Raw genomic sequence first — 22,441 nt, 5'->3', positions numbered from 1 at the left:
GGACTTGAAAGAGATGAGGAAGTTAGCTAAGCAGATACCTAAGAGAAGAAAGTCCTAAATCAAGGGAATAGCTAACCCAAAGTCCCTGGGTTGGGAGTAAAATGAGGTGAGAAAAAAGAATGTTAGCCATATTTTATTAGTAGGGTATTTTCAGCTGGGGAGGTGGGAAAGTTGAGGAAGGATAATTTCTTTTTTTTAACTTAAAGTTTTTTGTTGTTTTTCGGTTTTTAAGTTTTTATTTTATATTGGAGCATAGTTGATTAACAATGTTGTATTAGTTTCAGGTGTACAGCTAAGTGACTGAGTTACATATATACATGTATCTGTTCTTTTTCAAACTCTTTTCCCATTTAGGTTATTACGGTGTTTTGAGCAGAGTTCCCTGTGCTATACAGTAGGTACTTCTTGGTTATGTTATTTTATTTTATTTTATTTTTTTTTGCGGTACGTGGGCCTCTCAATGTTGTGGCCTCTCCCGTTGCAGAGCACAGGCCCCGGACGCACAGGCTCAGCGGCCATGGCTCACAGGCCCAGCCGCTCCGCAGCACGTGGGAAATTCCCGGACTGGGGCACGAACCCGTGTCCCCTGCATCGGCAGGCGGACTCTCAACCACTGCACCACCAGGGAAGCCCAGTTATCTATTTTAAATATAGTACTGTGTACATGTCAGTCCCAAACTTCCAATCTATCCCTCCCTGCTACCCTTCCCTCCTGGTAACCATAAGATCGTTCTCTAAGTCTGTGAGTCTATTTCTGTTTTGTAAATAAGTTCATTTGTATCATATTTTTTAGATTCCGCATATAAGCGATATCATGCAATATCTATCTTTCTCTGTTTGACCTACTTCACTTAGTGTGATAATCTCTAGGTCTATCCATGTTACTGCAAATGGCATTATTTCATTCTTTTTTTATGGCTGAGTAGTATTCCATTGTATATATGTACTACATCTTCTTTTTCCATTCCTCTGTTGATGGACATTTAAGTTGTTTCCATGTCTTGGCTATTGTAAACAGTGCTGCAGTGAACATTGGAGTGCATGTCAGAGGAAGGATTATTTCCATGGCTGAAATTAACAAGTTCATTGTTTCTAATAGGAATGTAAAGAAGAAATCAAAATGGATCCAAGTATGAGTGTGAATTCTGTCACCATCTCTGTTGAGGGGATGACATGTAGTTCCTGTGTTTGGACCATTGAACAGCACATTGGAAAACTGAACGGTGTACATCACATTAAAGTAAGTTACTCCTTGGAAATCAGTGAAGTCAAATGCTTTTGACTGGAATTCTTCTGGGAAATTACTTCTAACACTGAGACAGATGCAGACACACTGACACGTATGACATAAAGACTATCACCCTTCTAACCCTGAAGCTGAATAAGTTTTCTTCAGCCCATTAACTTATTTTTTTGTTAAAAAATAAGAAGTAATACATTTTTAAAATTTAAAAACATCTGAAGAGGGAATCTGGATGTTATGTTTGTATATTTATCAATATATATTTTAAAAGTATATAGATGCTGATATACTTTTTATTACTCTTAATCTCATGTTGATCTAAAATATATGTTCTCAGAGAAAGGATTGTGAGGTTTCTTTCTCTTTTATAGCATGACAGTTACTATGTTTAGTAATAATGTAGTCTTCTCTAAGAGCATGCATACAAAGTGTAACTAATTTTCTAAACATTTTCACTTCAATGTTATTTAATCAATAAATCATTTTATTTAAAAGAATACATTACAATTAGTTACATTAAGTGACATTACCAAACAATTTTAGAGTGGTTAGCTCTAGAACAAGGAATGAAAGAAACACTGTTAACCATTATGTGTCTGTGTATTTTCTCTTCACATTTCTTAAATCACAAATAAAAAATAAGATACTGCAGTGGAAATACAATTAGTTTCTCTCAAATAAATTAAAAGTGTGCATGGTCTGGGGAAAACTGAAGCCCAGCTCACCAGCTTACAAAGGGGGTGTGATATAAAACTGGTGTCTCCACCCACATCACTCCCCTCTTCGATTCTGTTCTTCCCCAGAGCCCTAAGCTTCCCACACACCCTAGATTACTGCTGAGGAGTGAGCTGACACCATCCTGTATGAGTGAGGCCTGGCATGATGCGCTCAGGTTTAGGGCAAGAGGAAGGCGGGAGGTGAAACCGGAAGATGGGGAACTAAAGATGTGCACCCACTCACTGCCTCTGCTCTCTGAGTATTCAACCACATCACCCTCCCTCCAAAAGGAAGCTAATGTGACACAGTGACTCTGGAAGGAACCTAGCGGTATGTTGGAGCAACAGACCAAATGGTTTCTACAGCTGAATCAATCCAGCCAGAGAACATGAAGGAGAGAAGGGAGGGCACAGTTGTCCCTCTAGGTCTGGAGACTTCGGGCCACCCAGGATGCAGTCCCCTTTAAGAAACCTGCCTTCTAGAGCCAGGCCCCTAAGTTGGCAAATTCTGAAATAAAAGAGAGAGGTATCACCTCCTGTTAGAGCCCTATGCTGCTGCTCCAAGCATTGGGTTTGCAGATATAAGAGGGGATAACCCGAAGATAATGGCCTGGGTAACTAAAGGATGAAACTAGATGGGCTAGGCACGGGCATGCTGAACATTTATCTAATTCCTCCCTGAGAGCTGTCCAGGCCTAGGAGCTGCCCTGAGCACTCGCCTTTGCTGAGCTTAGATCTAGGGCAAGGGGAGGGCAGAAAAATGGAGAGTAAAATAAAAATATAAAGAGCAGAAAACCCAAAGCATTGCCCAAGGGAACCTTTCTGCAGTGATAGGTTTCTCAGGGCCTGCATTTTCTCCTGATCCATAAAACCTCTGAGCTTTTATCAAAGAGGATAGAAACTCTCTGTTGGGGAGGGAGGACAACAGGAGATCAGGGAGATCCTGCTGGCTGTCCTGGGGCAAAGCAGGGGGAAAGGGAGCCTCTCCATTTCCCAGAGACAAACTTCCAAAAAAGACTGCGTAGAAGCCTCCCTGGGCAGAGCCCAGGACTGCGAAAGGTGGTAGGGATTTGAGTTCACTTCAATTTTTAATTGCAAAAATAAAATTGACTTTTATTAGACTATTTTAACACATTCCTGCTATAATTAGTCTCAGAATCCTACTTAGTGGAAAAGAGTGGTTTATTTGTATATTCTAATTTTTCTGCAATGAACATGAATTGTTAATATAATTGTTATAAATAAATAAGAAAACCTAAACTTTGTTTAGCGCCTTATAAACACAAAAGCCAAAAGTACCAAAGTCAACACAAGATTACCCCAAAGGGAACAAAATGATACTGTGTCCCCTCATATCCTATAAAAAATGTATTTGAATGTTTTCTGTGCTCATTTTTTTGACATAGACATAGTATGTTAAAGCTGCAAGGGGTCTTAGATATGACTTAAGTCGTCTAACCCCCTCATTTTACAGATCAACAGATTGAAGCCCAGATAAGGAAGTGACCTGTGCTAAGTTACACAGCTACCTAATATCAAACAAGACTAGAACTCAAGTTCCATGATTCCTGGGCCAGTATGTTTTGTGGTCATACAGTGTCTACAGATGCAGTTTAATTTGTATATGGTTTTCAAACTTGTGATCTCCAATTTATTCTCTCACATAACTTCTAAAAATAAAGGAACCTGGTATTTTCATCATAAAGGTGCCTCCTACCACCAAATTGCTGTTTTAGCTCTGTATCACTAGTCTCTATAAATTCTCTTCAGAATAGTTCTAGTGTTTTTAGTATGAGACACCTTGAATTATGTTTTGTCACTACCTTTTTAATCTTTTTATTTCCGTGTCCGTAAAAATGTCTTTGATTTTAAAGGCTTTGGGGTTAAAAAAATATGTTTTGATTAAGTCCAGCTTTCTCAGCCTCAGCACTATTGACATTTTGGGCTGGATAATTCTTTGTTTTGGGGGGCTGTTCTGTGCTTTGTAGGATGTTTAGCAGCATCCCTGGCCTCTACCCACCTGGCTTCTACCCACCAGATGCCAGTAGCCTCTCCTCCCACTTGTGACAACCAAAAATGTCTCCAGACATTGCCAGTGTCTCCTAGGGGTGAAATTGCCCTCAGTTGAGGATCACTTCTGTAGTCCCTTCTCAGAGAACCTACTGTACACCCTTTGTCTGTTCAGTTAATATTTGATGATGGTGAATTGACTTATCAAACAGGCTCATGTGCCCCTTTCTCTTCATATTAGCTTCTTATGGTTCTTTTTTTGCCAGTTACAGGTATGGTGAACAGTGGTTCTCAAACCATACCATGCAAATCACCTGAAGGGCTTGTAAAACATAAATTGCTGGTTCCACGCCCAGAGTTTCTGTTTTAGTAGATCTGAATGGGGCCTGAGAATTTGCATGCCTAATAAGTACCCAGGTAACTCTAAAGGTGCTGGTCCTGGGACCACAGTTTAAGAACCATTATATTGCATGAGCTATACTTACACTGAAGATTATTTATCATTTATCTGAAATTTAAATTTAACTGGGTCTGTCCTATATTTTTATTTGCTAAATCTGGTAACCCTTCCTTGAAATCATCCTTCCCCTTTACTTTTACTTTTTGTTCCTGTAAGTTTTGCTTTTTAAAAACTGCTATGTAGGGCTTCCCTGGTGGCGCAGTGGTTGAGAGTCCGCCTGCCGATGCAGGGGACACGGATTCGTGCCCCGGGCCGGGAAGATCCCACATGCTGCAGAGCGGCTGGGCCCATGAGCCATGGCCGCTGAGCCTGTGCGTCCGGAGCCTGTGCTCTTCAATGGAAGAGGCCACAACAGTGAGAGGCCCGCGTACCGCAAAAAAAAAAAACAAAAAAACTGCCATGTAAATGGAATCATGTTATATAGCCTTTTGAGTCTGGCTTCTTTCACTTAGCATTATGCATTTGAGATTTGTCCGTGTTCTTGCATGTATCACTGGTTCTTTCCTTTTTATTGCTGAGGAGTATTCCATTGTGTGGATGTACCAAAGTTTGTTTACCCATTCACCTGTTGAGAGACATTGGATTGTTTATACTTTCTTTTGTGATTATGAAAAGCAGTGCTCTGAATGTTCACATCCAAGTCTTTGTGTGGACATAAGTTTTAATTTCTCTTGGGCAAATTCCTAGGATTGGATTTGTTCCATCATATGATAAGTGTATGTTTAACTTTTTGAGACAGTGACAATTAATTTACCACAGTGGCTATACTATTTTATCTTCCCACCAGCAATGTTTGAGGATTCCACTTTTCTCACGTACTCTCCAACACTTTGTATTAACAGTCTTTTTAGTTATAGACATTCTAGTGGGTATGTAGTGGTATCTCACTAATTCTCATTCCCTTAATAGCTAATGATATTGAGCATCTTTTCATGTGTTTGTTAGGCATTTGTATACCTTCTTTGGTAAAGTGTCTGTCAAACCTTTTGTGAAATTTTTAGCTGGGTGTTTTGTTTTCTTATTATTCAATTTTGATTGTTTTCTATGTATTCTGAATTAAGTTTTCTCTTAGATATGTGTTTTGCAAATAATTTTTCCAGTCTGTGGCTTGTCTTTTTAATCTCTTAAAAGTATCTTTCCCAGAGCAGCAGTTTTTACTTTTGATGAATTCCACTTTACCTACTATTTTCCTTTATGGAGCATGCTTTTAGTGTCATATCTAAGAAATCTTGGCCTCACCCAGGATCACAAAGATTTTTCTCCTATGTCTTCTAAAAGTTTTTTCATTTTAGGTTTTGCATTTAGATCTATTATCCATTTTGAATTAATGTGAATACATTATGAGGTATGGGTTGAGGTTAATTTTTTTTAATATGGATGTCCAGTTTTCCAGGCAGCTCTATTTGTTGAAAAGTTTATTCTTTCTCCATTGAATTGCCTTTGCACCTTTGTTGAAAATCAATTTACCATATATTTATGGGTATATTTCTGTATGCTCTGTTCTATTCCATTGATCTGTGTTTCTGTCCTTTGGCCAATAAATACCACAGAGTCTTGATTATTGTAGCTTTATAAAAAAATCTTTTTTTTTTTTGAGCAGAGAAAGATTTATTGCAGGGCCAAGCAAGGAGAATGGGTGGCTCATGATTGAAAAACCTCCTTAAGTCCCCAGTGATTTTCAGGGAGAAGTTTTTAATAGGCAAAATTTGGGGTGAGGGCTGCAGGGTGTGTGACTTTCTTCTGATTGTTGGGTGGTGAGGTAACAGGGTGGTGCTCCAGGAATCTCGTATTCAGCCTGAAGTTACCATCCTCCACCTGGGTGGAGGCCTTAGTTCCTGGTCTCAGGACTTAATGAAGCTCAGGTTCTTTACGTCTTGTCACAGAAAGATTTCAGTGAGAGATAAAGTGATAGGTAAGAAGTGGATTTACTTAGAGAGATACACATTCCATAGACAGAATGTGGTCTGTCTGAAAAGGTGAGAGCAGCCTATAATAAATCTTAAAATCAGGTAGTGTAATTTCTCAACTTTGTTCTTTTTCAAAATTGTTTTGGCTGTTCTATTTTCTTTCCATTTACATATAAATTTTAGAATCAGTATATAGGTTTCTACAAAAATATCTGCTGGGATTCTGATTGCAATTGTGTTGATTCTGTAGATCCATCTGGATAGAATTAACATCTTAATATTGCGTATTCAAACCTGTGCACATGCTATATCTCTCTATTTAGGTATTCCTTGATTTCTTTTATCAGGGATCTATAATTTTCAGTCTGCAGATCCTGCATATATTTTGTTAGGCTTACATTCAAGTATTTTCTGTTTTTAGATGATGTTTAAATGGTACTATTTTTTTTTTTTTTTTTTTTTTTTGCGGTACGTGGGCCTCTCACCATTGTGGCCTCTCCCGTTGCGGAGCACAGGCTCCGGACGCACAGGCTCAGCGGCCGTGTCTCACGGGCCCAGCCGCTCCATGGCATGTGGGATCTTCCCGGACTGGGGCACGAACCCGTGTCCCCTTCATTGACAGGCGGACTCTCAACCACTGCGCCACCAGGGAAGCCCCGGTACTATTTTTTTTTTAATTTCAATTTCAGTTGTTCATTACAAACATACAGAAATGCAGTTGGTTTTTGTATGTTGACTTTGTATCCTGAACTTTGCTAAACTGACATTAAATCTATTAGCTCTTTTTGTAGATTCTTTGGGATTTTCTACATAAGCAGTTATGTCATCAGGGCATAAAAATAGTTTTATTTCTTCCTTTCTAATCTGTATGTCTTTTATTTCTTTTCTGTCTAGAACCTCCATTGCAATTTGGAATAGGAGTGGTAACAGTGAACATCTACGTCTTGTTACTGATCATAGGGGAAAAACATTCAGTCCTTCACCATTAAGTATTGTGTTAGTATAGGGTTTTTGTAGATGCCCTATATCAGGTTAAGGAAATTCCTTTCTCTTCCTGGTTTTCTGAGAGCTTTTATTTGTAATCCTGAATAGATGTTGCATTTTTTCAAGTGCTTTTTCTGCATCTAGATATGATCATATTATTTTTCTTCTTTAAGGCTGTTAATATGGTGAATTACATTGATTGATTTTCAAATGTTATAGTAGCCACGCATTCCCAGGATAAGCCCCATTTGGTCAGAGAACACTTTTAATGAAAAATTTCAAACATACACAAAAGTGAAGACCTAGTACAAGGAACCTCCCTGTACCTGTCACCTTTGCTACTTATTTTCATGACATCCTTGCTACTTATTTTCATGACATTCTCATCATTTGAATTTGATAATGTATTTTGCTGATGCTTTTAAGAGTTGATCTGGACCTTCCTGCCTGTTGTACTTTGTTAAGGTAGAGGTCCCTGACTAGTGGATTGGAATTTCCTAGTATATCTCCATGCCATTTCCAAGGCTTTTTGCTGCCCCCTGCCCACCGTTTTCCTTGTCACTCTTCAGGATTCTCAGCACTGTTTGGAGCACAGTTAATTTCAGCACTCTTTCCCATGCTTCATTCAGTTTGGTTCCCCACCTGTTCTCTCCTATTTCTCCGCAACTTGTATCTAAGGGCCCAAAGAAATTAACAATATCTCCTTGCCGAAAGTTTGGGGATTTCTACTATAACGATGGTAATATATGGATGCTTTTTCTTAAATATTTTACTGTGAATTGCTGACTCTTCAGCATGTTTATTTTCACTGCCAGGGCTTAATGAGTTAATGTGTAATTTTAACTGGCTTGTGTCTTCATTTGTATAATGTACTTATTATTTTAATATATTTAAGTTTTCAGCATCATGAAAACAACTTTATATTGACAGTGGTTCTATAATATTTACCAGAAGTTTTCTGTAATTTTGCTTTTATACAATATTCATTATAGTGATGATGGAAAGTTAATGCAACTTTGGAATTTGATCAGCTTGCATCAATCCTAAAATGCTTTTCTTTTGATTAGTTCATATCCACATGCAAAAGATAAATTTTAGACACACTGCCCAGAGTAGATGTTAATATTCTAAAGGGAGCTTTGTCTAACTGGACATCAGATTTAGTGCAGGATTTAAAATTAGGAATCTGATGGATTCTTTCTAATAATCAGAAGCTCATTGTATATTTAAAGTGCATGAATCATTAAATTTGAACCAGAATATCTTTTCAACTTTTTATTTTATATTGGAGTATAGTTGATTAACAATGTTGTGTTAGTTTCAGGTGTATAGCAAAGTGATTCAGTTATACATATACATGTATCTATTCTTTTTCAAATTCTTTAGGTTGTTACATAATATTAAGCAGAGTTCCCTGGGCTATACAGTAGGTCCTTGTGGGTTATCCATTTAAAATATAGCAGTGTGTACATGTCAGTCCCAAACTCCCTAACTATCCATCCCCCCCACCCTTACCCCCTGGTAACCATAAGTTCCATTCTCTCAGTCTGTAAGTCTGTTTCTGTTTTGTCAATAAGTTCATTTTTATCATTCTTTTTTAGATTCCACAAACAAGTGATATTATATAATGTTTCTCTTTCTCTGTCTGACTTACTTTACTCAGTATGACAATCTCTAGGTCCATCCATGTTGCTGCAAATGACACTATTTCATTCTTTTTAATAGCTGAGTAATATTCCATTGTATATATGTACCACATCTTCTTTTTCCATTCCTCTGTCAATGGACGTTTAGGTTGCTTCCATATCTTGTCCATTGTAAACAGTGCTGCAATGAACCTTGGGGTGCATGTATCCTTTCAGACCATGTTTTTCTCCAGATACATGCCCAGGAGTGGGACTGCTGGATCATATGGTAGCTCTATTTTTAGTCTTTTTAAAGAACCTCCATACTGTTCTCCATAGTGGCTGTACCAGTTTGCATTCCCACCAACAGTGTAGGAGGGTTCCCTTCTCTCCACACCCTCTCCAGCATTTACTGTTTGTGGATTTTTTGATGATAGCCATTATGACTGGTGTAAGGTGGTATTTCATTGTAGTTTTGATTTGCATTTCTCTAATAATTAGGGATATTGAATATCTTTTCATGTGCCTCTTGGCCATCTTGTATGTCGTCTTTGGAGAGATGTCTGTTTAGGTCTTCTGCCCATTTTTTGATTGGGTTGCATTTCTGTACACTAGCAACGAAAGATCCGAAAAAGAAATTCAAGAAACAATCCCATTTACCATCGCATCAAAGAGAATAAAATACCTAGGAATAAACCTACCTAAGGAGACAAAAGACCTGTACTCTTAAAACTATAAGACACTGATGAAAGAAATTGAAGATAACACAAACAGATGGAAAGATATATCATGTTCTTGGATTGGAAGAATCAATACTGTCAAAATGACTATACTGTCCAAAGCAATCTACAGATTCATTGAAATCCCTATCAAATTACCAATGGCATTTTTCACAGAACTAGAACAAAAAATCTTAAAATTTGTATGGAGACACAAAAGACCCCAAATAGCCAAAGCAATCTTGAGAAGGAAAAACGGAGCCAGAGGAATCAGGCTCCCTGACTTCAGACTATACTACAAAGCCACAGTCATCAAAACAGCATGATACTGGCACAAAAATAGAAATATAGATCAAAGGAACAGGGTAGAAAGCCCAGAAATAAACCCACACACTTATGGTCAATTAATCAATGACAAAGGAGGCAAGACCATACAATGGAGGAAAGACAGACAGTCTCTTCAATAAATGGTGCTGGCAAATCTGGACAGCTACATGTAAAAAAAGAAATTAGAACATTCTTTAACACCATACACAAAAATAAACTCAAGATGGATATAGACCTAAATATGAGACCAGACACTATAAAACTCTTAGAGGAAAACATAGGCCCAACCCTCTCTGACATAAATCACAGCAATATCTTTTTTGATCTTTCTCCAAGAGTAATGGAAATAAAAACAGAAATAAACAAATGGGACCTAATTAAACTCAAAAGCTTTTTCACAGCAAAGGAAACTATAAGCAAAACGAAAAGCCCATAGAATGGGAGAAAATATTTGCAAATGATGTGACCGACAAGGGATTAATTTCCAGAATTTACAAACAGCTCATATGGCTTAATTTCATGGAACCAGAATATTTTGTGTATCTCCAGATCAAATACTTTTGATCTGTCTTTTAATCTTAATCTAAACATTAATCTTTTACCTGTTTATTCTTCAGAGATTTCAAAATGGGTTTTAGCTTTTCTGTGAAGTACAGGATTCATGCTTTCTTGTCCTTACAGTATTCTTTTTTATTTTATTTGGCTGTGCCGCACGGCATGTGGGATCTTAGTTCCCCGACCAGGGCTCGAACCCGTGCCCCCTGCCTTGGAAGCGTGGAGTCTTAACCACTGGACCCCCAGGGAAGTCCCCTCCTTATGATACTCTCGTCTGTGATTCAGACGTCTCATGAGATCTTGAGCAGATTGGCTTCAGTTTGTCTTGTTTTTATTACAAAAAGTTGGCTAATTGGCGCATAGTGATTCTTACCACATGTGAAGTGTGGTGCCAATATGTGGGCAATTCTTTTCTATATCTGAAACTCTTGGTGATTTTTTGCATGTCTGAGTTTCATATTCATCTTGGCCAGAGAGGACAAAGTCAACTTTGTATCCATTTTACATGTATGGAAGGGAGGAAAGCAGTGTTTCTCATTTGCTTACTAAACTACACACTCTGGTCAGTTAAGACTATGTTGATGGTTGTGGCAGGAAAAGCTTTCTTTACACAGTGTAATATGCCTTCTGCTAAGTTTTCTGTCCTGTAGGCATCCATGTGAATTCTTGGATATGAATTTTTCCCTTTCACATTCTCCAAAAGTAGGATTTTCCTTTGTATTCACCATCTACCTTGGCATAACTACACTTCAGAGGCTTCCTCATTGCCTCCTCCCCTCCTCCCTGCAAGGATGCTCCTGCCTTTAATTTGCTTTGGGGAGAGAGCCAAGTTGGAAAAGCTGAGAGATGACAGGTAACTTTTTTTAACTATACTGCAGGTTTTCTCAAATGTGTTTAAATTTAAAATACATTTATAAAAACATTTTGTAATTTTTTTCACTAATTGTAACTGTCTGAAAATCAAATGGATGTTTTTGCAATTTGCTAATTAGAAAAGAGGATGGCAAAGTAGCTCTGCAACCTGCAGTCCCAAAACTTTAAAAATGAATAATTTAATTTCAGTGAATAATAAATATGGCACTTCCACTTGATTTATCCTCAAATGAAACCAATTAAACTTCCTCCGCTTGATCTAACATGGCTGGTGCTGAAGGCCAGGATAGAAGCTAAATCTTACTAATTAAGTGTCTGTGCTGATTGAAGTAAAGCTGTTTTAACCATCCAGAAACTAGTTCACATAGTTTCTCCAAGTGAGTTAGGTTTTTATTGTCACTGACAACTAATGCGTTTTCCAAAACCCCCAACTCTCTGACAAACTATTTTCGATTATTAATTTTTTGCCAGCATATCTATGTATAACTAAAGGACTAGATTCTGTTTTGACATTTGCAAGTACATTCCTATATAAATTTTCCCCAAAGACTGTTGCACTCCACTCATATGTGAGGCTGCTATGTTTACTGCATCTTCCCAGAATTCACCACTGCTTAATATGACGTATTTAAGGTCAGAAAAATGCAATTAAATTGGATTAAGTTGTAAAGGAAAAGTAGCAGAAATATAATATGAAAGCACTTTGTGTTATCAACAGTGATTTATATGGATCCCAGTGACAGATACTTAAGGCTGTACTTTCCAGGGCACAGTCATAATTTGCTTGCTGAAAATGAAAGGAAACACACTTTTTCTGCCTTTTCCAGCTCTGCCTCTCCTTCTTTAGTCAAAAGCCCACATGATATAGAGTATACTAGTGATCTTTCCTCTTTTCTCGTTCTTCAAAAAATATTTTACTGAATGTTGTCTTCTAGGCCCAGAGACAGATTTATGGTGATGTTAATGAAGCTTAGGTTTCAGAGCCCCTCACTGGCATTGACCAGTTCTGAGACCCTGGAAGGAGTCTTAGCAGTGTGTTCACATGGTTATCTGTTTTTGCAAAAGTAAAACATTTTAACCACAGTCCTTTAACTAAGTCCACAAAAGGTGGATTCACCTCTTTCTAGGCACCATATAGAAAATTGTCCTTGGGACTTCCCTGGCAGTCCAGTGGTTAGGACTCTGTGCTTCCGCTGCAGGGGGCCACAGGTTCAATCCCTGGTCAGGGAACTAGGATCCCTCATGCCCTGCAGCGTGGCCAAAAGAAATAAAATTGTCCTTGTCCAATCATAATTTATAGTCATAATGCAGCCTAACATGTTAATACATAAATATTGATCACTTTTCAAGGACTGTTAAGGTTTGGAATTTCTGGATCATAGTTTGTGAGATTATAATTAAGACCAATGTGCAGTCAGTTTAGAAACCAGATTTGAATAGGACATTGTTTCGACTAAGTCAAGGAGCTCTTGTAGTGTTTGGAATAAAACTCTGATATGAAGTAATGTAATTGTTATGTTAAATTGAGTGGGGTTGCTTTATTTAAAAAATGTTACAGCGGAACAGATTAGAGCTTTAACAGAATTCAGGGAAAGTGAATAGTCAAGAAGTCTCTAATTTTGGAAAAGTAGAACGAATATGATTATATATCTTTGCAGCTTCAGCGTTTAAATACATTTTGGGAATTGTGTCTTAAATTGTGAAGTTTATAAATGAGTGTAATACTCTTGTTCTGCCAATGTCAAGACTGTAGACTTTAAAGTGATTAACCTGAAGGTTTATTTAATCACCCCAGTGGTCTGTTCAGGGGAAAAATAAAATGGGCAGATAACGTGAAGGTCTTTCTCTGGGATTGTCTGGCCTTTTGAAAGTGGTAATGTAAAATAAATTTAATTAGATGTAAGTACTGAATGGCTCTAAAGGTTAATGCCTTATTAACAAATTACTTTGTCCTTGAAATTTAACTGCATTTTGAGTGCTTTTTCCCTTTACTCAGTTAAAAGCTGCAGTCCATTTTCCTAATACAGACTATCCTTTAAAAAATGACCACCTATGGAATTCCCTGGTGGTCCAGTGGTTAGGACTTGGCACTTTCACTGCAGAGGGCCAGGACTAAGATCCCACAAGCTTCACAACATCACCAAAAAAACCCATAAAAGTAACTTTTAAAAAAAAATCATTGGAAAAATAACACGTCCAGAGTAAAATCCCCTTCCCAAAAGAAACCAGTTATCAGTTTAGTATGTATGGATTCTTCCAGAAATACACTCTGAATATAAAATGATTTACATGTATATATCTATATGTGTGTGTTTATACAGTTGACCCTTGAACAACACGGGTTTGAACTGCACAGGTCCACTTATACATGGATATTTTTCAAAAAATATGAACTGTGGTACTACACGATCCATGGTTGGTTGAATCCGAGGGTGTGGAACTGAGGATACAAAGGGCCAACTGTAAAGTTATACACGGATTTTCAATAGCCTCAGGGGTGGGGCACCCCTAATCCCCCCAATTGCTTGTTGTTTAAGGGTCAACTGTATATATGTGTGTGTGTTTGTGTGTGTGTGTGTGATCCCCTTTTTATATAAATGGAAGCATACTATATACATACTGTTGTATACTTTGCTTTTTTCACTTGGCAAATACATCTTAGATACTGTTCCCTATCAGCATATAGAAATCAATCTTTTTGTTTCTATTTGGAACTTTCTCCCCCTAACTTTTGCTATGGCAAATGATGATAGTACACTGAACATTTCTTTTTTCAAACACCATGTTAGAGTAATATAGGCATTTTTTAAATCTTTTTATTTATTTTTAATTTTTTAATTTTTTAATTTTTATTTTTTTATTTTTATTTTTATTTTATTTGCTTTATAACAAATTTAATCAGTTATACATATACATATGTTCCCATATCCCCCCCTTTTGCGTCTCCCTCCCACCCTCCCTATCCGACCCCTCCAGGCGGTCACAAAGCACCGAGCTGATCTCCCTGTGCTATGCGGCTGCTTCCCACTAGCTATCTACCTTACGTTTGGTAGTGTATATATGTCCATGCCGCTCTTTCACTTTGTCACAGCTTACCCTTCCCCCTCCCCATATCCTCAAGTCCATTCTCTAGTAGGTCTGTGTCTTTATTCCTGTCTTGCCCCTGTGTTCTTCATAACATTTTTTTTCTTAAATTCCATATATATGTGTCAGCATACAGTATTTGTCTTTCTCTTTCTGACTTACTTCACTCTGTATGACAGACTCTAGGTCTATCCACCTCATTACAAATAGCTCAATTTCCTTTCTTTTTATGGCTGAGTAATATTCCATTGTATATATGTGCCACATCTTCTTTACCCATTCATCCGATGATGGACACTTAGGTTGTTTCCATCTCCGGGCTATTGTAAATAGGGCTGCTATGAACATTTTGGTACATGTCTCTTTTTGAATTATGGTTTTCTCAGGGTATATGCCCAGTAGTGGGATTGCTGGGTCATATGGCAGTTCTATTTGTAGTTTTTAAAGGAACCTCCATACCGTTCTCCATAGTGGCTGTACCAATTCACATTCCCACCAGCAGTGCAAGAGTGTTCCCTTTTTTCCACACCCTCTCCAGCATTGATTGTTTCTAGATTTTTTGATGATGGCCATTCTGACTGGTGTGAGATGATATCTCATTGTAGTTTTGATTTGCATTTCTCTAATGAGTAAAGATGTTGAGCATCCTTTCATGTGTTTGTTGGCAGTCTGTATATCTTCTGTGGAGAAATGTCTATTTAGGTCTTCTGCCCATTTTTGGATTGGGTTGTTTGTTTTTTTGTTATTGAGCTGCATGAGCTGCTTATAAATTTTGGAGATTAATCCTTTGTCAGTTGCTTCATTTGCAAATATTTTCTCCCATTCTGAGGGTTGTCTTTTGGTCTTGTTTATGGTTTCCTTTGCTGTGCAAAAGCTTTTAAGTTTCATTAGGTCCCATGTGTTTATTTTTGTCTTTATTTCCATTTCTCTAGGAGGTGGGTCAAAAAGGATCTTGCTGTGATTTATGTCATAGAGTGTTCTGCCTATGTTTTCCTCTAAGAGTTTGATAGTTTCTGGCCTTACATTTAGGTCTTTAATCCATTTTGAGCTTATTTTTGTGTATGGTGTTAGGGAGTGATCTAATCTCATACATTTACATGTCCCTGTCCAGTTTTCCCAGCACCATTTATTGAAGAGGCTGTTCTTTCTCCACTGTACATTCCTGCCTCCTTTATCAAAGATAAGTTGACCATATGTGCGTGGGTTTATCTCTGGGCTTTCTATCCTGTTCCATTGATCTATATTTCTGTTTTTGTGCCAGTACCACACTGTCTTGATTACTGTAGCTTTGTAGTATAGTCTGAAGTAAGGGAGCCTGATTCCTCCAACTCCGTTTTTCGTTCTCAAGATTGCTTTGGCTATTCGGGGTCTTTTGTTTCTCCAAACAAATTTTGAAATTTTTTGCTCTAGTTCTGTGAAAAATGCCAGTGGTAGTTTTATAGGGATTGCATTGAATCTGTAGATTGCTTTGGGTAGTAGAGTCATTTTCACAATGTTGATTCTTCCAATCCAAGAACATGGTACATCTCTCCATCTATTTGTATCATCTTTAATTTCTTTCATCAGGGTCTTATAATTTTCTGCATACAGGTCTTTTGTCTCCTTAGGTAGGTTTATTCCTAGATATTTTATTCTTTTTGTTGCAATGGTAAATGGGAGTGTTTCCTTGCTTTCACTTTCAGATTTTTCATCATTAGTATATAGGAATGCCAGAGATTTCTCTGCATTAATTTTGTATCCTGCAACTTTACCAAATTCATTGATTAGCTCTAGTAATTTTCTCGTAGCATCTTTAGGATTCTCTATGTATAGTATCATGTCATCTGCAAACAGTGACAGCTTTACTTCTTCTTTTCTGATTTGGATTCCTTTTATTTCCTTTTCTTCTCTGACTGCTGTGGCTAAAACTTCCAAAACTATGTTGAATAAGAGTGGTGAGAGTGGGCAACCTTGTCTTGTTCCTGATCTTAGTGGAAATGGTTTCAGTTTTTCACCATTGAGGACGATGCTGGCTGTGGGTTTGTCATATATGGCCTTTATTATGTTGAGGAAAGTTCCCTCTATGCCTACTTTCTGCAGGGTTTTTATCATAAATGGGTGTTGAATTTTGTCGAAAGCTTTCTCTGCATCTATTGAGATGATCATATGGTTTTTCTCCTTCAGTTTTTTAATGTGGTGTATCACGTTGATTGATTTGCGTATATTGAAGAATCCTTGCATTCCTGGAATAAACCCCACTTGATCATGGTGTATGATCCTTTTAATGTGCTGTTGGATTCTGTTTGCTAGTATTTTGTTGAGGATTTTTGCATCTATGTTCATCAGTGATATTGGCCTGTAGTTTTCTTTCTTTGTGACATCCTTGTCGGGTTTTGGTATCAAGGTGATGGTGGCCTCGTAGAATGAGTTTGGGAGTGTTCCTCCCTCTGCTATATTTTGGAAGAGTTTGAGAAGGATAGGTGTTAGCTCTTCTCTAAATGTTTGATAGAATTCGCCTGTGAAGCCAGCTGGTCCTGGGCTTTTGTTTGTTGGAAGATTTTTTATCACAGTTTCAATTTCAGTGCTTGTGATTGGTCTGTTCATATTTTCTATTTCTTCCTGATTCAGTCTTGGCAGGTTGTGCATTTCTAAGAATTTGTCCATTTCTTCCAGGTTGTCCATTTTATTGGCATAGAGTTGCTTGTAGTAATCTCTCATGATCTTTTGTATTTCTGCAGTGTCAGTTGTTACTTCTCCTTTTTCATTTCTAATTCTATTGATTTGAGTCTTCTCCCTTCTTTTCTTGATGAGTCTGGCTAATGGTTTATCAATTTTGTTTATCTTCTCAAAGAACCAGCTTTTAGTTTTATTGATCTTTGCTATCGTTTCCTTCATTTCTTTTTCATTTATTTCTGATCTGATTTTTATGATTTCTTTCCTTCTGCTAACTTTGGGATGTTTTTGTTCTTCTTTCTCTAATTGCTTTAGGTGCAAGGTTAGGTTGTTTATTCGAGATGTCTCCTGTTTCTTAAGGTGGGATTGTATTGCTATAAACTTCCCTCTTAGAACTGCTTTTGCTGCATCCCATAGGTTTTGGGTCGTCGTGTCTCCATTGTCATTTGTTTCTAGGTATTTTTTAATTTCCTCTTTGATTTCTTCAGTGATCAGTTCGTTATTAAGTAGTGTATTGTTTAGCCTCCATGTGTTTGTATTTTTTACAGCTCTTTTCCTGTAATTGATATCTAGTCTCATAGCATTGTGGTCGGAAAAGATACTTGATACAATTTCAATTATCTTAAATTGACCAAGGCTTGATTTGTGACCCAAGATATGATCTATCCTGGAGAATGTTCCATGAGCACTTGAGAAAAATGTGTATTCTGTTGTTTTTGGATGGAATGTCCTATAAATATCAATTAAGTCCATCTTGTTTAATGTATCATTTAAAGCTTGTGTTTCCTTATTTATTTTCATTTTGGATGGTCTTTCCATTGGTGAAAGTGGGGTGTTAAAGTCCCCTACTATGAGTGTTACTGGCGATTTCCCCTTTTATGGCTGTTAGTATTTGCCTTATGTATTGAGGTGCTCCTATGTTGGGTGCATAAATATTTACAATTGTGATATCTTCTTCTTGGATCGATCCCTTGATCATTATGTAGTTTCCTTCTTTGTCTCTTGTAGTAGTCTTTATTTTAAAGTCTATTTTGTCTGATATGAGAATTGCTACTCCAGCTTTCTTTTGATTTCCATTTGCATGGAATATCTTTATCCATCCCCTTACTTTCAATCTGTATGTGTCTCTAGGTCTGAAGTGGGTCTCTTGTAGACAGCATATATATGGGTCTTGTTTTTGTATCCACTCAGCCAATCTGTGTCTTTTGGTGGGAGCATTCAGTCCATTTACATTTAAGGTAATTATTGATATGTATGTTCCTATTCCCATTTCGTTAATTGTTTTGGGTTCATTATTGTAGGTCTTTTCCTTCTGCTGTGTTTCTTGCCTAGAGAAGTTCCTTTAGCATTTGTTGTAAAGCTGGTTTGGTGGTGCTGAACTCTCTCAGCTTTTGCTTGTCTGTAAAGGTTTTAATTTCTCCATCAAATCTGAATGAGATCCTTGCTGGGTAGAGTAATCTTGGTTGCAGGTTTTTTTCCTTCATCACTTTAATTATGTCCTGCCACTCCCTTCTGGCTTGTAGAGTTTCTGCTGAGAGATCAGCTGTTAACCTGATGGGGATTCCCTTGTGTGTTATTTGTTGTTTTTGCCTTGCTGCTTTTAATATGATTTCTTTGTGTTTAATTTTTGACAGTTTGATTAATATGTGTCTTGGCGTATTCCTCCTTGGATTTATTCTGTATGGGACTCTCTGTGCCTCCTGGGCTTGATTAAGTATTTCCTTTCCCATATTAGGGAAGTTTTCAACTATAATCTCTTCAAATATTTTCTCAGTCCCTTTCTTTTTCTCTTCTTCTTCTGGAACCCCTATAATTCGAATGTTGGTGCATTTAATGTTGTCCCAGAGGTCTCTGAGACTGTCCTCTGTTCTTTGCATTCTTTTTTCTTTATTTTGCTCTGCAGCAGTTACTTCCACTATTTTATCTTCCACCTCACTTATCCGTTCTTCTGCCTCAGTTATTCTGCTATTGATCCCATCTAGAGTATTTTTCATTTCATTTATTGTGTTTCTAATCGATGCTTGATTCATCTTTAGTTCTTCTCGGTCCTTGTTAACTGTTTCTTGCATTTTGTCTATTCTATTTCCAAGATTTTGGATCTTGGAAATAGAATCTCGGATCATCTTTACTATCATTATTCTGAATTCTTTTTCAGGTAGACTGCCTATTTCCTCTTCATTTGTTAGGTCTGGTAGGTTTTTATCTTGCTCCTTCACCTGCTGTGTGTTTTTCTGTCTTCTCATTTTTCTTATCTTTCTGTGTTTGGGGTCTCCTTTTTGCAGGCTGCAGATTCCTAGTTCCCGTTGTTTTTGGTGTCTGTCCCCAGTGGCTAAGGTTGTTTCAGTAGGTTGTTTAGGCTTCCTGGTGGGGGGACTAGTGCCTGTGTTCTGGTGGTTGAGGCTCGATCTTGTCTTTCTGGTGGACAGGTCCTCGTCTGGTGGTGTGTTTTGGGGTGCCTGTGGCCTTATTATGTTTTTAGGCAGCCTCTCTGCTAATGGGTGGGGTTGTGTTCCTGTCTTGCTAGTTGTTTGGCATAGGGTGGCCAGCACTGTAGCTTGCTGGTCGTTGACTGAACCTGGGTGCTGATGTTGAGATGGAGATCTCTGGGAGATTTTCGCCGCTTGATATTATGTGGAGCTGGGAGGTCTCTTGTGGACCCGTGTCCTGAAGTTGGCTCTCCCACTTTAGAGGCACAGCACTGACTCCTGGTTGCAGCACCAAGAGCCTTTCACCTACCCGGCTCAGAATAAAAGGGAGAAAAAGTAGAAAGAAAGAATTAGTAAAAGAAAGAAAGAGAGAAAAAAGGAAGAAGGAAAGGAAGGAAGAAAGAAAGAAAGAAAGAAAGGAGAGAGGGAGGGAGGAAGGATGGAAAGTAAGAAAGAAAGAAAGGGAGGGAGGGAGGAAGGAAAGCAAAAGTAAGAGTGAAAGGAAGAAGGGAGGGAGGGAGGAAGGAAGGAAAGAAAAAGGAAGAGTGAAAGGAAGACGGGAGGAAGGGAGGGAGGGAGGAAGGAAAGAAAAAAGAGTTAAAGGAAGAAGGGAGGGTGGGAGGGAGGAAGGAAGTAAAGAAAGAAAGGAGGGGCGGAGGGAGGGAGGGAGGAAGGGAAGGTAGGAAAAAAAGAAAGAGCAGGTAAAGTAAAATAGAATAAAGTATAAAATATAGTAGCATTATTAAAATTAAAAAGTAATTATTGAAAAAAAAACGGACAGATAGAACCCTGGGACATATGGTGGAAGCAAAGCTATACAGAGAAAATCTCACACAGAAGCATACACATTCACAAAAAGAGAGCAGGGGGAAAAATCGAAAATCTTGCTCTCAAAGTCCTCCTCCTCAATTTGGGATAATTCGTTGTAAAAAGAGGAAAAGGGGAAAAAGTCTGAAATCTTGCCCTCAAAGTCCACCTCCTTAATTTGGGATAATTCCTTGTAAAAAGAAGAAAAGTGGAAAAAGTCTTAAATCTTGTCCTCAAAGTCCACCGCCTCAATTTGGGATGATTCGCTGTCCATTCATGCACTCCACAGACGCAGGGCACATCAAGTGGACCGTGGAGCTTTAATCCACTGCCTCCGAGGCTGCACAGAGAGATTTCCCTGTCTCTTCTCTGCTCTCACAGCTCCCGGGTCTCAGCCTTGGACCTGGCCCCGCCTCTGCGCGTAGGTCGCCGGAGGGCGTCCGTTCTTCGCTCAGACAGGATGTGTTTAAAGGAAACGCTGATTCGGGGGCTCTGGCTCACTCAGGCAGAGGGGAGGGAGGGGCACGCAGTGCGGGGCGGGCCTGCGGCGGCAGAGGCCGGCGTGACGTTGCACCAGCCCGAGGCGCTCCGTTCGCTCTTCCGGGGAAGCCGTCCCTGGGTCCCGGGACCCCGGCAGTGGCGGGCTGCACAGGCTCCCCAGAAGGCGGGGTGCACAGTGACCTGTGCTCACACACAGGCCTTGTGGCAGCGGCAGCAGCAGCCCCAGTGTCCCACGCCCGTCTCTGGGGTCCGTGCCTTTAGCTGCGGCTTGCGCCTGTCTCTGGAGCTTCTTTAAGTAGCGCTCTTAATGCCCTCTCCTCGCGCACCAGGAAACAATAGGGAAGAAAAAGTCTCTTGCCTCTTCGGCAGCTCCAGACTTTTTCCCCGGACTCCCTCCGGGCTAGCCGTGGTGCACTAACCCCTTCAGGCTCTCTTCCTGCCACCAGCCCCAGTCCTCTCCCAGTGCTCTGACTGAAACCCGATACTGGAGCCTCAGCTCCCAGCCCCGCCCGCCCCGGCGGCTGAGCAGACAAGCCTCTCGGGCTGGTGTGTGCCTGAGGGCACCGATCCTCTGTGCCAGAATCTCTCCGCTTTGCCCTCCACACCTCTGTTGCTGTGCTCTCCTCCGCTACTCCGAAGCTTTCCCCCTCCGCCACCTGCAGTCTCCACCCGCAAAGGGGCTTCTAGTGTGTGGAAACCTTTCCTCCTTCACGGCTCCCTCCCACTGTTGCAGGTCCCTTCCCTATCCTTTTGTCTCTGTTTATTCTTTTTTCTTTTGCCCTACCCAGGTATGTGGGGAGTTTCTTGCCTTTTGGGGGGTCTGAGGTCTTCTGTCAGTGTTCTGTAGGTGTTCTGTATGAGTTGTTCCACGTGTAGATGAATTTCTGATGTATCTGTGGGGAGGAAGGTGATCTCCGCATCTTACTCTTCCGCCATCTTCCTCCGCTCCCCGAGGCTTAGGTTTCTGATTTAGTTGAACTTTATCCCAAGGATCAAAGAAATGTCCAATCCCAGGTAAAAACTAGCAGTGGAGGAATGATGTAAAGAGGGACTTTCACTAGTTCCTTTCTTTGTATTTAAATTGTTATAATGAATAATCATGCATTGGTTGTATAATTTAATTTTTTTTTAAAAAAAATTTATTAATTTATTTTGGCTGCACCAGGTCTTAGTTGCAGCACACAGGATTTTTAGTTGCGGCATGCATGCGGGATCTAGTTCCCTGAGCAGGGATCGAACCTGGACCCCCTGCATTGGGAGCGAGGAGTCTTACCCACTGGACCACTGGGGAAGTCCAAGCTGTATAATTTTTGAAGCAAAATAAAATTATATTAGCAATGAAAATTCTGACAAAGCACTCAGTTTACAGAAAAACAATGCTACAACTTAAACTAACAAAATCTCCACATCTTTTACATTTTAAAGCATTTGGCTTTAAAATTTTTAGATTGGTTTTGGGCTATTTTCTTAGTCTCTTAAGAATTGTCTTTTGCTACTTCATACATTGATTTAATAATTTTAAGTGGTAACCTTTATTTAGGTTGGTCAAATA

The 22,441-nt window shown here is 39.0% G+C and overlaps 1 protein-coding gene and 1 long non-coding RNA gene across 2 annotated transcripts in view; both read left to right on the top strand.

The window, feature by feature from the left end:
• LOC308609205 overlaps positions 1-631 on the top strand; it is a 61,261-nt gene extending 60,630 nt beyond the window's left edge. Inside the window, exons 2-3 of the long non-coding RNA XR_014014278.1 lie at positions 355-394; positions 485-631. This is a non-coding gene — a long non-coding RNA (uncharacterized lncRNA). The remainder of the gene's footprint in view (positions 1-354; positions 395-484) is intronic.
• Positions 632-1,103: 472 nt separating this feature from the next.
• The window catches only part of ATP7A (ATPase copper transporting alpha), an 80,585-nt gene continuing 59,247 nt past the window's right edge, over positions 1,104-22,441 (top strand). The window contains exon 1 of the mRNA XM_081222792.1: positions 1,104-1,240. Within this exon, the coding sequence (XP_081078918.1) occupies positions 1,121-1,240 (120 nt within the window). The 5' untranslated portion in view covers positions 1,104-1,120. The remainder of the gene's footprint in view (positions 1,241-22,441) is intronic.

Source organism: Mesoplodon bidens (genome assembly GCF_964165515.1).
Source record: "Mesoplodon bidens genome assembly, chromosome: X".
Classification (NCBI taxonomy): domain Eukaryota; kingdom Metazoa; phylum Chordata; class Mammalia; order Artiodactyla; family Ziphiidae; genus Mesoplodon; species Mesoplodon bidens.
This window is presented reverse-complemented; position numbering and strand designations above follow the sequence as displayed.